General features: G+C 44.1%; 1 protein-coding gene across 1 annotated transcript in view; it reads right to left on the bottom strand.

Annotated features, from left to right (window-relative positions):
- LOC124606053 overlaps positions 1-13,252 on the bottom strand; it is a 172,915-nt gene that overhangs the window by 21,379 nt on the left and 138,284 nt on the right. The window contains exon 11 of the mRNA XM_047138013.1: positions 3,973-4,350. Within this exon, the coding sequence (XP_046993969.1) occupies positions 3,973-4,350 (378 nt within the window). The remainder of the gene's footprint in view (positions 1-3,972; positions 4,351-13,252) is intronic.

Raw genomic sequence — 13,252 nt, 5'->3', positions numbered from 1 at the left:
CAGGAGTAATTCTTGTCCATGGAATCAATGGTCACCTGATTAATTCGACTTGAGCAAAAACCTTGATGGGTCTTAGCAGTTATTAGACATGTATCGCTTGCAATATCCGAAAATGAAAATAGAAGATTTGAAACGGAAAATTAATACGCTGCTTCCAAATTTCCGCAAGCAGCTGAAAAAAGCGGAGGTGTCGGAAGGTCAGACATTTATACACCGAACTAGTTAACAGTCAGTGAGATTTTTCCCATACTATCGTAGATAATTTGTCGCATAGTGGAAGAAAATTTTCGGGTCAGTGGTTCGGATTTCTGTCAAGAGATTCACGCGAGAAAAGTAATTTCCTTCTCTTTAACCACTCACGAAGCAGTTTCGTCTATTTCATTGTTTTCGGTTGTTTTTGTCAGGCAATGGGAACATAATTATGGCACACGCTTTTTCCTGGTTCGACATGTTGTCTTCACGAAATCGTTTCACCAACTGAAAATAATGACAGTATTATTGATGGAGTAATACTCACTAAAATATATTGAAGATTTGAAATTACATTGTTGACGGTATTATTGTCCTAAATATTGAAAGTGTGAGGGTGTCTTTAGTCCTCTGTCTTTTAGCTGTTCTGGTGTATTGAGAAAGACTCAACCGTTTCCTAGACTTTTTTCGTAAACGAAACGAAATCAAAATGTCGTAAGTAGGTACCCAAACCACAGAGAAAACTTAATAAATCCTTTTTTCCTAGTGAGGAATGTAAATAAAACCTATGGAAAGAAGCAAATAATTGTCGCTAAGTTTTTAATACACAAAACAAAGTCAGTAAATCCATATATCCTAGGCAACTAAATCGATGTCAGTTTGTATTCGTAGATATAAAATTGCGCGATTATTCTGTCACTGACGTAAACTTCCGAAAATACTTGTGTCCCCGAGGGCAAATTCGTTCCTAGGAAAGAAATTAAATAAATCTATTGAAAGAAGCAAAGGCAATGTCATTTAATACACAAAGCAAAATTAGTAAATCTGTATACCTTAGCTGAATAAATTCAATGTTAGTTTGTACCCTTAATGATAAGGCTGAGGTGCTTAATTCTGTCAAGATGTTAAATTTTCGAAAGGGGAAAATGCACCTTTCACTCCGTTTTAAAACAAAAAACAAAAAAACAAAAAAAACTAGGGGTTTGGTTCTTTGTGTACTATGAAACTAAAAGCGCAATCTATTGGCTCTTTGATGTACTATACCTTGATGCTTGAATATGCAAACTACTGATCTGCGCAGAGGATTTTAGGTAAAACTTTAAATTACGATATCTTTTCTTCCGCGCCCCGATTTTGATGAAATTAAGCCTGTATGTTGTCCCAAGCTACGCTTAAGTTACTTGTCAACACCCCACGACAATTCGTCTTGGAGTTTTGCAGATTAGTGTGTTCAAACAGACAAACAGAAAGACAGGACGGTTTTAGATGAAACTTTAAATCACAATGTCAATTCTTCCGTCTACCCATTTTGTTGAAATAAATGCTAGACTTTGCCCCAGGTTATGCTCAAGTTATTTTTTTATTTTTAAGAAATACCAGCCATTTGACTGTTAACAATGGATTTCTGTATGACTGTGGTCCCCCATGAAGGAAAGATCATTCGCCTAGTATATGAGGAAAAGTACCACCACAACTGTGTCTTGAGAATGTCTTTATTGTCTCACACGACTAATTTCGGCGGCACATTACCACCATCCTCAGGCCCCACCATTGCCAAAAGAGTCTTGTGCAACTGAAACAAGTCGTGTGAGACAATAAAAACATCCTCAAGACACAGGTGTGTTGGTACTTTTTCTCATATATCAGTATATCATCAGCTGAAGTCACTGTTCCATGCAATACAATGGACTTCGTAAGGTGCCTTTACGTGAGGAAGACATTTTTTACCAGTTTTAATAAATTATTGTCTCTTATTGATGTATTCACAATAGTTAGGAAGTGCTGTAGTCCGTAGCCGGCCATGAGCCGGAGAGCATTTCCCACGCTGGCTGGCTAGGTGACGAAGCGTCATTTGTCGCGCGTAGTGGGGTGGGGTTCGGCGCTGGACCGTAGCAACAAGCGTCAGCCTGGGAAATATGCATGACGGGAAGTACCACCATCTTGGCGCCAAAATGACCGATTTTGTTTATTTATATTTAACAATTAAAGTCATTTATGACAACATGAATACTAGGAGGAGCCTCTGGATGTTTAAAACTATTTATCATAATTTTGCCTCGTTAAAATTCAAACCAGTTCATTAACAAATGCATATCTTAATAAGTACGAACTTGATCGGAAATCACGAACTGCGACGAAACTAGTAAGAGATACGGACTGCGTGCCAAAGTCGACAGTCGGCGTTAAGAGCTCTTCCTGTCTTCTTCGATGGTAGCCATGCTCTCGGTTACGAGTAGTTTGTGACATGAGTGTTTCATTATTGATCTAATAGGAATTAAAGTGATATTACGGCATTCTGAATGTTAATTTCGAGTAAATAGATACACCAAAGTTGATCGACAGCAATTTCAGATAATTAGCTTCCACCGACAGAGGCATCCAATGCGCCAATGAAGAATCTTCACGGGACGACATTTTACGAGAGCTGCACCGCGCACAGGTAGGAAGAAATCCGACGACACGACCCACCAAGGCGGATCAAGGGAGGTCCGACTTACACTCGCAAATTCCGGGTGGAAATGCTGACCAATTATACTGTACGTCACATATACCACCCTCAAAGGACTCGCGACTAAGCTGAGTAATAACAGTATCAGTTTAGAAGCGAGGGGATCTTGCAACTTCGATATTCGTCTAGCAGTTTTGAAGATTAGCGTATTCAAACAAACAGATAGACACGAAGGATTTACTTTCTCTGCCCGGGGACTGCGTGTTTGTGTTGTCCTCATCATTTCATCATCATCATTAGTTACAGTGGCCAGATTGGACTGTGTAAAAAATTGTACTGAGTAAAAATGTGGAATTTCTACGGGCGCTGATGACCGCGTATTTGAGCGCCCCAAATCCAGACATCACATCATCACGAATGATTGTGTTATTGTTAGTATAGATATTTGCGGTGTGGGTCTTTAGATTGCAGGCTAGGTAGCCCGTGCCTGAACGAGTCCCAGTCCCTAAAACAGAATGCGTATTATACGTTAACGTTTCGTGCAAATGTCTGCAGCGACTTAATGTACCGGGTGTTCAAAAAGTCAGTATAAATTTGAAAACTGAATAAATCACGGAATAATGTAGATAGAGAGGTAGAAATTGACACACATGCTTGGAATGCCATGGGGTTTTATTAGAACCAAAAAAATACAAACGTTCAAAAATGTCCGACAGATGGCGCTTCATCTGATCAGAATAGCAATAATTAGCATAACAAAGTAAGACAAAGCAAAGATGATGCTCTTTACAGGAAATGCTCAATATGTCCACCATCATTCCTCAATAATAGCTATAGTCGAGGAATAATGTTGCGAACAGCACTGTAAAGCATGTCCGGAGTTATGGTGAGGCATTGGCGTCGGATGTTGTCTTTCAGCATCTCTAGAAGTGTCTGTCGATCACGATACACTTGCGACTTCGGGTAACCCCAAAGCCGATAATCGCACGGACTGAGGTCTGGGGACCTGGGAGGCCAAGCATGACGAAAGTGGCGGCTGAGCACACGATCATCACCAAACGCCGCGCGCAAGAGATCTTTCACGTGTCTAGCAATACTTTATTCTTTTTTGGTTCTAATAAAACCCCATGTCATTCCAAGCATGTGTGTCAATTTTTACCTCTCTATCTACATTATTCCGTCGTTTATTAATTTTTCAAATTTATACTGACTTTTTGATCACCCGGTACCTCGAGACTGATGAGCGAGTGAATTTTGCCCACGTCCGCGTGTGAGACTAGGTGGGTCGCCACGACCTCTGCGAGGACGAGAACTACCGGAAGCCGGCTGCCTACCTGGTAGTCCGGCGACGCGCGAAGGAGACGCGAGCGCCGCGCGACCTCTCGGAGGCGGCGGTTGGGCGGAAGGCGCGAGGCGCCGGCCAGCGGCAGCGGCAGCAGGCCCACGGAGAAGCGGTTCTCCAGCGGCGGCCGCGGGCCCGGGCTGTCCAGGAAGCTGGAGACGTCGGCCGCAGCCGGGCGCGGCCGGGCCTCCGGGCCGGCGATGCGGCCGGGCAGCACGACGGTGGCGCTGTGCGGCGCGCGCGGGCCCAGCCGGCGGTCGAGCGCCGCCGCCAGCGCCGCCAGCAGCACGTCCGTGAAGCGCGCGCACTCGCGCCGCCGCACGCGCCGCACCGCCTCCAGCAGCCGCGGCTCCGACAGCCACGTCACCACCTGGGGCAGCACAGGGCGCGGCTCTACAGCGGGCTGCCCGTCTGCAGCTGACAGCTCGCCACTACAACTGCGGGACCAGGAAGTGTATACACTACATCTACATTTATACTCCGCAAGCCACCCAGCGGTCTGTGGCGGAGGGCACTTTGCGTGCCACTGTCATTACCTCCCTTTCCTGTTGCAGACGCGTACGGTTCGCGGGAAGAACGACTGCCGGAAAGCCTCCGTGCACGCTCGAATCTCTATAATTTTACATTCGTGATCTCCTCGGGAGGTGTAAGTAGGCAGAGCAATATATTCGATACCTCATCCAGAAACGCACCCTCTCGAAACCTCGACAGCAAGCTACACCGCGATGCAGAGCCCCTCTGTTGCAGAGCCTGCCACTTGAGTTTGCTAAACATCTCTGTAACGCTATCACGCTTACCAAATAACCCTGTGACGAAACGCGCCGCTCTTCTCTAGATCCTCTCTATTTCCTCTGTCAACCCGACCTGGTACGGATCCCACACTGACGATCAATACTCAAGTATAGGTCAAACGAGTGTTTTGTAAGCCACCTCCTTTGTTGATGGACTACGTTTTCTAAGGACTCTCCCAATGAATCTCAATCTGGTACCCGCCTTACCAGCAATTAATTTTATATGATCATTCCACTTCAAATCGTTCCGCACGCATACTCCCAGATATTTTGCAGAAGTAACTACTACCAGTGTTTGTTCCGCTATCATATAATCATACAATAAAGGATCCTTCTTTGTATGTATTCGTAATACATTACATTTGTCTATGTTAAGGGTCAGTTGCCACTCCCTGCACGAATTGCCTATCCGCTGCACATCTTCCTGCATTTCGCTGCAATTTTATAATGCTGCAACTTCTCTGTATACTACAGTATCATCCGCGAAAAGCCGCATGGAACTTCCGACACTATCTACTAGGTCATTTATATATATTGTGAAAATCAATGGTCCCATAACACTCCCCTGTGGCACGCCAGAGGTTACTTTAACGGCTGTAGACGTCTCTCCATTGATAACAACATGCTGTGTTCTGTTTGCTAAAAACTCTTCAATCCAGCCACACAGCTGGTCTGATATTCCGTAGGCTCTTACTTTGTTTATCAGGCGACAGTGCGGAACTGTATCGAAGGCCTTCCGGAAGTCAAGGAAAATAGCATCTACCTGGGAGCCTGTATCTAATATTTTCTGGGTCTCATGAACAAATAAAGCGAGTTGGGTCTCACACGATCGCTGATTCCGGAATCCGTGTTGATTCCAACAGAGTAGATTCTGGGTTTCCGCAAACGACATGATACGCGAGCAAAAAACATGTTCTAAAATTCTACAACAGATCGACGTCAGAGATATAGGTCTATGGTTTTGCGCATCTGCTCGACGACCCTTCTTGAAGACTGGGACCTCTTGTGCTTTTTTCCAATCATTTGGAACCTTCCGTTCCTCTAGAGACTTGCGGTACACGGCTGTTAGAAGGGGGGCAAGTTCTTTCGCGTACTCTGTGTAGAGTCGAATTGGTATCCCGTCAGGTCGAGTGGTCTTTCCTCTGTTGAGTGATTCCAGTTGCTTTTGTATTCCTTGGACACTTATTTCGATGTCAGCCATTTTTTCGTTTGTGCGAGGATTTAGAGAAGGAACTGCAGTGCGGTCTTCCTCTGTGAAATAGCTTTGGAAAAAGGTGTTTAGTATTTCAGCTTTACGCGTGTCATCCTCTGTTTCAATGCCATCATCATCCCGGAATGTCTGGATATGTTGTTTCGAGCCACTTACTGATTTAACGTAAGACCAGAACTTCCTAGGATTTTCTGTCAAGTTGGTACATAGAATTTTAGTTTCGAATTCACTGAACGCTTCACGCATAGCCCCCCCATACGCTAACTATGACTTCGTTTAGCTTCTGTTTGTCTGAGAGGTTCTGGCTGCGTTTAAACTTGCAGTGAAGCTCTCTTTGCTTTCGTAGTAGTTGCCTAACTTTGTTGTTGAACCACGGTGGGTTTTTCCCGTCCCTCAGAGTTTTACTCGGCACGTACCTGTCTAAAACGCATTTTACGATTGCCTTGAACTTTTTCCATAAACACTCAACATTGTCAGTGTCGGAGCAGAAATTTTCGTTTTGATCTGTTAGGTAGTCTGAAATCTGCCTTCTATTACTCTTGCTAAACAGATAAATCTTCCTCCCTTTTTTATATTCCTATTTACTTCCATATTCAGGGATGCTGCATCGGCCTTATGATCACTGATTCCCTGCTCTGCGCTTACAGTCTGCGGACTCAGAAGCGAGGAGGTTAGTTCCCTCTCTCCACCTTTTAGTGGACGGTGATATGGGGTGCAGCCACCTTCGCCTTTATGACGGCTTGTACTCCGCTGGGGACACTTTCAGTATGGTGATTGTGACGACTGACAGCCCATTCTCCCTCAAGGGCCGAAACCCGAGAAGGTAGTGATGTTAGACAATGGGTTCTGTAACGAAGTCGACGATCTAACTCGTCCCAGCCTTGTCCATTTCAGGAAGCTGTTGTCCGCAAACAGCTGCCTCAAAGACGCTCCTTGAAGACAATGTCCATTCTCATGGTGGTACAACTATCTTCTTGAAACTGTTCCTCTACTTACGTAAGTAAAGCGATTATCAATCCGAACATTGTTTTGAACATCACTGTGCTTTGCCAGGCATCGTCCTCTTGGAATTGGTACACCGTTGCCCTCCTCTGACCTTCGGACGGACTTACCCAGCCAGTTACAGGAGGACGTACAGTTTAACGTGGATTCTGAACCACGGTGCAACTCTCCTGACCCACACGTCTCCTATTACTGCTTCTCTATTGACAACAAAACACTCCCCGTCTACTGGTGGGTACGCCTGTCGTGATATCTAGCGGTTAGTTCTGCTTTACATAGAGGTGTAGGGACTGATGACCATAGCAGTCTGGCCACTTCAATCCCACAACCAACCGTAGGGGTGTCCGGATGCTTCTGAACGGGTAGTGTAGTCCGTCTGCGGACTGAAAAGCGAAGAGGTTAGTTCCCGCTATTACTACCACGCTGTCGTAAGGAACAGACACGACCGGGGAGTATATATAGTATTTTCCAGTAAACGCATTAACAGTGTGAAGACTACAGAATTAGAACTAACGTACTAAATGGAGAAAGGTACATGAACAGAATCTATGGGAACCTCCGCACTCAGCACTGGACTGCTGTACAGAAAACTGACGCTTTTTGTTAGTCATCCGGTATGGGAGTCGGAGCGTTCTTCCAGGAAAGGCCACTTCACCCGCCACAACCAGTTTTCGATCTCCAGCTTACAGAGAAACGATATAACCTCCCGAAAACTTCCCTATTGGACATTTACAATATACGAGGGAGTTCAACAGATTCTTTCTTCGAAAGCAGGTTGCAATCCTGCCTCGGGCATGGATGTGTGTGATGTCCTTAGGTTAGTCAGGTTTAAGTAGTTCTAAGTTATAGGGGACTGGTGACCTCAGGTGTTAAGTCCCATAGTTCTCAGAGCCATTTGAACCATTTGAAAGCAGGCTGGCTTTATCCGGATTCCAACACAATCAGTCCCCACTTTTTTGGCTTCAAAACTCTATTTTTCAACGTAGCCTCCATTTAAATAGTGCAGCGAGGTGTTGGATTGTGCTCCGTCGATCACCTCCGCCATCTTACTGCGAGGTAAGTATGCCCACGTGATTCCAATGTACTGGTCGACGTCTGAGGCAACGCCAGGCTGCATCAATAACCTTCCCATCATCCACGTGCAGCTTCTCAAGGAGTACAGTCTTCATTGGGCCACGCATATGGAAGTCGGAAGGTGCGAGATCCGGATTGTAGGGTGGATGAAGAGGAACACACCTTTGATTACCCCAACTGGTGGACGTATGTGTCAGCACTACCAACAAAGACCTTCGTTGTGCAGCGAGGTGTTTGAGTTTGATCCATCGATCACCTCGAATGAGAGGGTCCACACGTTACAACACTGCAAGAGTCACAGCTGTGAGCGGCGCGCCGCCACGCGGGAGGTTTGTGCGATCTTGTTGTGATGATGACAGATGCCTCGCTCAACGACTCCTCATGCTTTTGTTCAGCGGTAGGTCTCTGTAGCCATTCTGCAAGCGCCTATGAATATCTGCGATGCTCCGGTTTTTCGCCAAAAGAGACCCAATGACAGGTCTCTGCTTGGAACGCACCTCCTTTACCGACGCTAGTTTTAGGGCTACGTATAGCGCTGCGACTTATCGGAGCTTCATGAAACTACAGGGGCTGAAGCGGGAATATTTCACGACGTCCCACAACAAATTCTGAATTTCTTCAACCAGAGCTGGTCGAGAAAAAAATGTTGCATTACTTATTGAAAGCCGTTCGTAGTAGGAGGAATACTAAATTTGCAGGCGATCTGGGGTACAGAGGTAGTGAACTTTATTGTAAGAGCTGCCACCTCTGGCGGCAAAAACGGCTTTAACCAGCGAGTCGACCTGATCTTGTATCTTTGTTACAGATACGACATTCTATGCAGCTTCATCTATTCCAGAGTTCACGAGTCATAGTGACCGGCGAGTGGTGATGTGCCAGTCTCTCGGTGATCCACAATCAGGTGTTTCCAGTACGTGAGAGGTATGGAGAAGGTTCTGGCCAGGGCAGCAGTCGAACACTCTCTGCATCGAGGCACGTGAAGACAGCATGGGGAACATGTGATCTCATATTACATTTTTGTTCTGGAACAGCAAATTCTACATCACGTTTTATTAACTGCTAATAAATGACCATGTTGTTCAAAAATAAGAAAACAAATTCAGTGATTTCTCCTACTACAGAATGCTTCTGTGTACCCAATGCAACCGCATAACATCACAACAGGTGTTGATCCGCCAAATGAACGTTTGTTCATTTCGGAGTCTCCAGGGACGGGCAAATTCATCATGATGCTGTATGGGAAACCAGGACTCGTCTCAAAAGGCGATACATGATCACTCCTGTGCCCGTTGGGCACATAACTGTCTGTGCGTTCCCTCTGCTGTCACGTCACAGGAAGCCACAACATAGGTCGCCGTCCTGACAATCTGTGGTCCTCCAGATTTGGTCTTGTTGCGAAAAAGCACATTTCCTGAGTCAAGGTAGGTGTGTGGCTGTACGATGCTGCACTGCCAGTTTCGTCACCAACAGGCCCGAAATTTCCAAGTGTTTACCGTAGGGCTGGGTTGTTTCAGGGAGAAGACCAGGCAGCGAGGTCATCGGTCTCATCGGATTAGGGAAGGACGGGGATGGAAGTCGGCCGTGCCCTTTCAAAGGAACCATCCCGGTATTTGCCTAGAGCGATTTAGGGGAATCACGGAAAACCTAAATCAGGATGGCCGGACGCGGGATTGAACCATCGTCCTCCAGAATGCGAGTCCAGTGGTTTAGCGTAGGCTCTTACAGCATTACTGAGTACGGCTGTAAATAGGAATTTAAAGAAAGGTGGGAAGATATTACTGCATAGCAAAAGCGACAGCAACAGATTTGAGATCACCTGACCAGTCAACAAGAAAAATTCATCTCCAGGAGCGTTAAAGTCTACGATAAATGGACAGAGTTCGAGACTATTGTACAATGTGCCCTAGACAGATATGAGTAGAGAAAAGTTGTGAGAGTTAGGAAAGACCCGCTGTGGATAGACAGCTGTGTCACAAGGCTATTTTGATAGCAAAGAGAGCTCCAATGCACGTTTAGAACTAACCAAAACCTCACAAACAAACAAAAATTGAGAGAGACCAAAAACTGCGTGAGGAGAAATATTCGTGAAGCATTTAACGAATTCGAAAGAAAATTCCGTTTCCCGATTTGAAAAAAAAATCCTAAGAAGTTGCGGTATTATGTTAAATCACTAAACGCATCGAAATGTCTGTTCAGACACTTGCTGGTAGATGTTTGTTACACGAAGCGTAGCAACAACTTTCGATAAACAAACAACAATAAATGCGTTTGATGTTCCTTATACAATGTGTGTCGGAAGTGATGTTCAGTATTCAGGGATATGACAGGAATCATCATTCGAAACAAAAAAGTCAAGTAAACGAGCTCTAAAGAGCATGCCTTAAGAGCTATGAGCAATTCTTGATCTTTGATACTGTGAAACAAATCTCTTCTACTGCAAACTCTTTGCTTTCCATGTTTTGGAAAATGGTAGTATGGATCAAAACAAGAAAAAAATGTCCAGTAAATATGTACTCTAAAATGCATACCTTAAGAGGTAGGGGCTCTTGTACACCTTCGCTACTTTGAAACACAACTCTCCTAATGAACAAATGCTCATACCTCTAGAGGTATGCATTTTAGTGCACGTATTTACTAGACATTTTTTCTTGTTTTGATTCATACTACCACTTCCAAAATTATGGAAAGCAAAGAGCTTCCAGTAGAAGAGATTTGTTTCGAAGTATCGAAGATCAGTAACTGCTCATAGCTCATAAGGTATGGGTTTTAGAGCCCATGTTTACTTTACTTCTTTTTCTCTCGAATGATCGTTCCTGTCATATCCCTGAATATTGAACATCACTTCTAAAAAACGCTATATACATAGTGAAGATGGCGTTACGGTTCTTGCTTTAAGCGGTTCCAGTGAAATGCTAAGCATGCATTACACTTACTTTTGTTGATGCTGCCTTCATACTGCTACACTTTAAATGCCCAGCTGTGCAGTTGAGTACATAATTGTCACATAGAATCTGAACACTATTGGATCCATGCTGCACTGACCTTTCCTCGTGCATCGCCATTCGTAGCTTTATAAGAGAGTTGGAAGTGTAATTGTAGTAACTATTTATTTACAACATAGACAAAGTAGATACATATTTGAAAGTTTTAGTGTCCTTGAAGTAGTTGCCAGCATAGTGTATATCCAGTTGCTAACGTCGTGGAAGTCGTAGAATACCCTAAGCAACACCCAGTGGTGTTTATCATTCTAGTGGAGCGGTCTGTTGCCCGACGAATCTCTGTAACAGTTATGAAGCGAATGACATGAAGTGCTTCTTCTATTTGGGGATGAAGTCGAAGTCACAAGGGCTTAAGTCCTGGGGATGTGGTGCGTAGTACACCGCTTCCCAGCCCAATCGATCGAACAACTAATCGCAAATGGTTCAAATGGCTCTGAGCACTATGGGACTTAACATCTGAGGTCATCAGTTCCGTAGAACTTAGAACTACTTAAGGGGCTCCGGAAAGGCTCAAAATCATGAAAAGTTCAATTTTTACTTTTTTGCGTTTTCTGAATCTGCAGACTATTACCTTTTAATAGATATATAATTTATTCAATTCCGAAGACTACAACTATTTTTAAATTTTTTTTGAAATGTGTTCTACATGGGCATGACCCACTGTGGCGCTGTTAAACTGCTGTCAAATGGTGTTATTATTAACGTCCGTGTTCATCAGGTACATTTTAGTCTGCCTCATGCAATAATGAAGGTGATAAAACCTATTTTCAGAGACTTAGCAGCACCTGAACTGTTGAAAAAGTGTATTCACGGAAAAACTCAAAACCCCAATGAAAGTGTAAATAGTGTTATATGGTCGAGAATCCCCAAGACTGTATTTGTTGGAATAGAAACACTTCACTTTGGTGTGTATGATGCTGTTGCGACTTTCAATGATGGCAACATTGTAAGGTGCAAGGTATTTAGAAATATGGGAATGAAGATAGGTTCTAACATGGTACGAGCGATGCTTGCTTTAGACAAGGAACGCCTTCGGGCTGCAGACAGGGCTGTAAAGAGTCTAGAAATACAAGCAAGAGTAAACAGGAGGAGGAACAAGAGGAAGCTGGAGGAGGAGTTTGCAGAGGATGAAGATAATCCATTCTACGGACCTGGAATGCACTAAAAAGTTAATCCAATCTTTGTCGCTCGATTCCCAAAACTTTTATTTTCTCATACTAATTACATGTTTTCTAAGGATCCTCCAAACATATTTGTTTCAAACTTTCAGTAAATGTTACACAGTACCTTCTGCATAATTTAACACAGACTTTTTCCAAAAAACTGTATATTTTTGAATATATAAATAAAAAAATTGCAAAAAAATATTGTGAATTTTCATTACAATTGAAAAAAAATCATCTTTAATAACTGAACTAAAATTTTGTAAAATCCCTGTGTTAAGTTGTAGACCATATTTCAATAAATAATCTGTAAAAAGTTCAACTTCCTACCTCAAATACTTTGTGAGGAAAGATGTAATTTATAAGCGTTATTTGAACATTGCAAGTATAGGGCGTTCCGGAGCCCCTTAAACCTAACTAACCTAAGGACATCACACACATCCACGCCCGAGGCAGGATTCGAACCTGCGACCGCAGTAGTCGCGCGGTTCCGGACTGAAGCGCCTAAAACCGCTCGGCCTTCGCGGCCGGCAACTAATCACAATTTGCGTCATATGCGCCCGAGCATTGTCCTGCAAAATGGTAGGCAGGTCGTGCGGAAAACGTCACCGCTTGTAATTCTAAGCTTGTCGCATGCTGTGTTCCGAAAACGAACATCTTACAGGAAGTAGCGGTGACGCTTTCTGCAAGACCCGCCCATCATTTTACAAGACAGAGCTCGGGCGCTAATGATGCAAGTTGTGGCTGATTTGTTCGATCGTTTATACGGGATGTCATGTAGCAAAAACTTTCTGTCTTCTCTAGTGTGATGCTGCTTAATGTAACTGAACAAAGGTTGGCGTAGTTCACAACTAATTGTGGGTGTTTATACGCAGCCCATATTGTTAGAGAGGAGCACAGCAATTATCTGTGATTGTAACAGCAATCGTGGCATCATTAGCGTACAGCACGGCCTGTGGGACTTCTTTCTGTATGTTCCTATGATGACTTCCGAAACAAGAATAAACAGCAGAAGTAACAAAGCAGATCCCTC

This window comes from Schistocerca americana, chromosome 3 (genome assembly GCF_021461395.2).
Source record: "Schistocerca americana isolate TAMUIC-IGC-003095 chromosome 3, iqSchAmer2.1, whole genome shotgun sequence".
Lineage (NCBI taxonomy): Eukaryota > Metazoa > Arthropoda > Insecta > Orthoptera > Acrididae > Schistocerca > Schistocerca americana.
This window is presented reverse-complemented; position numbering and strand designations above follow the sequence as displayed.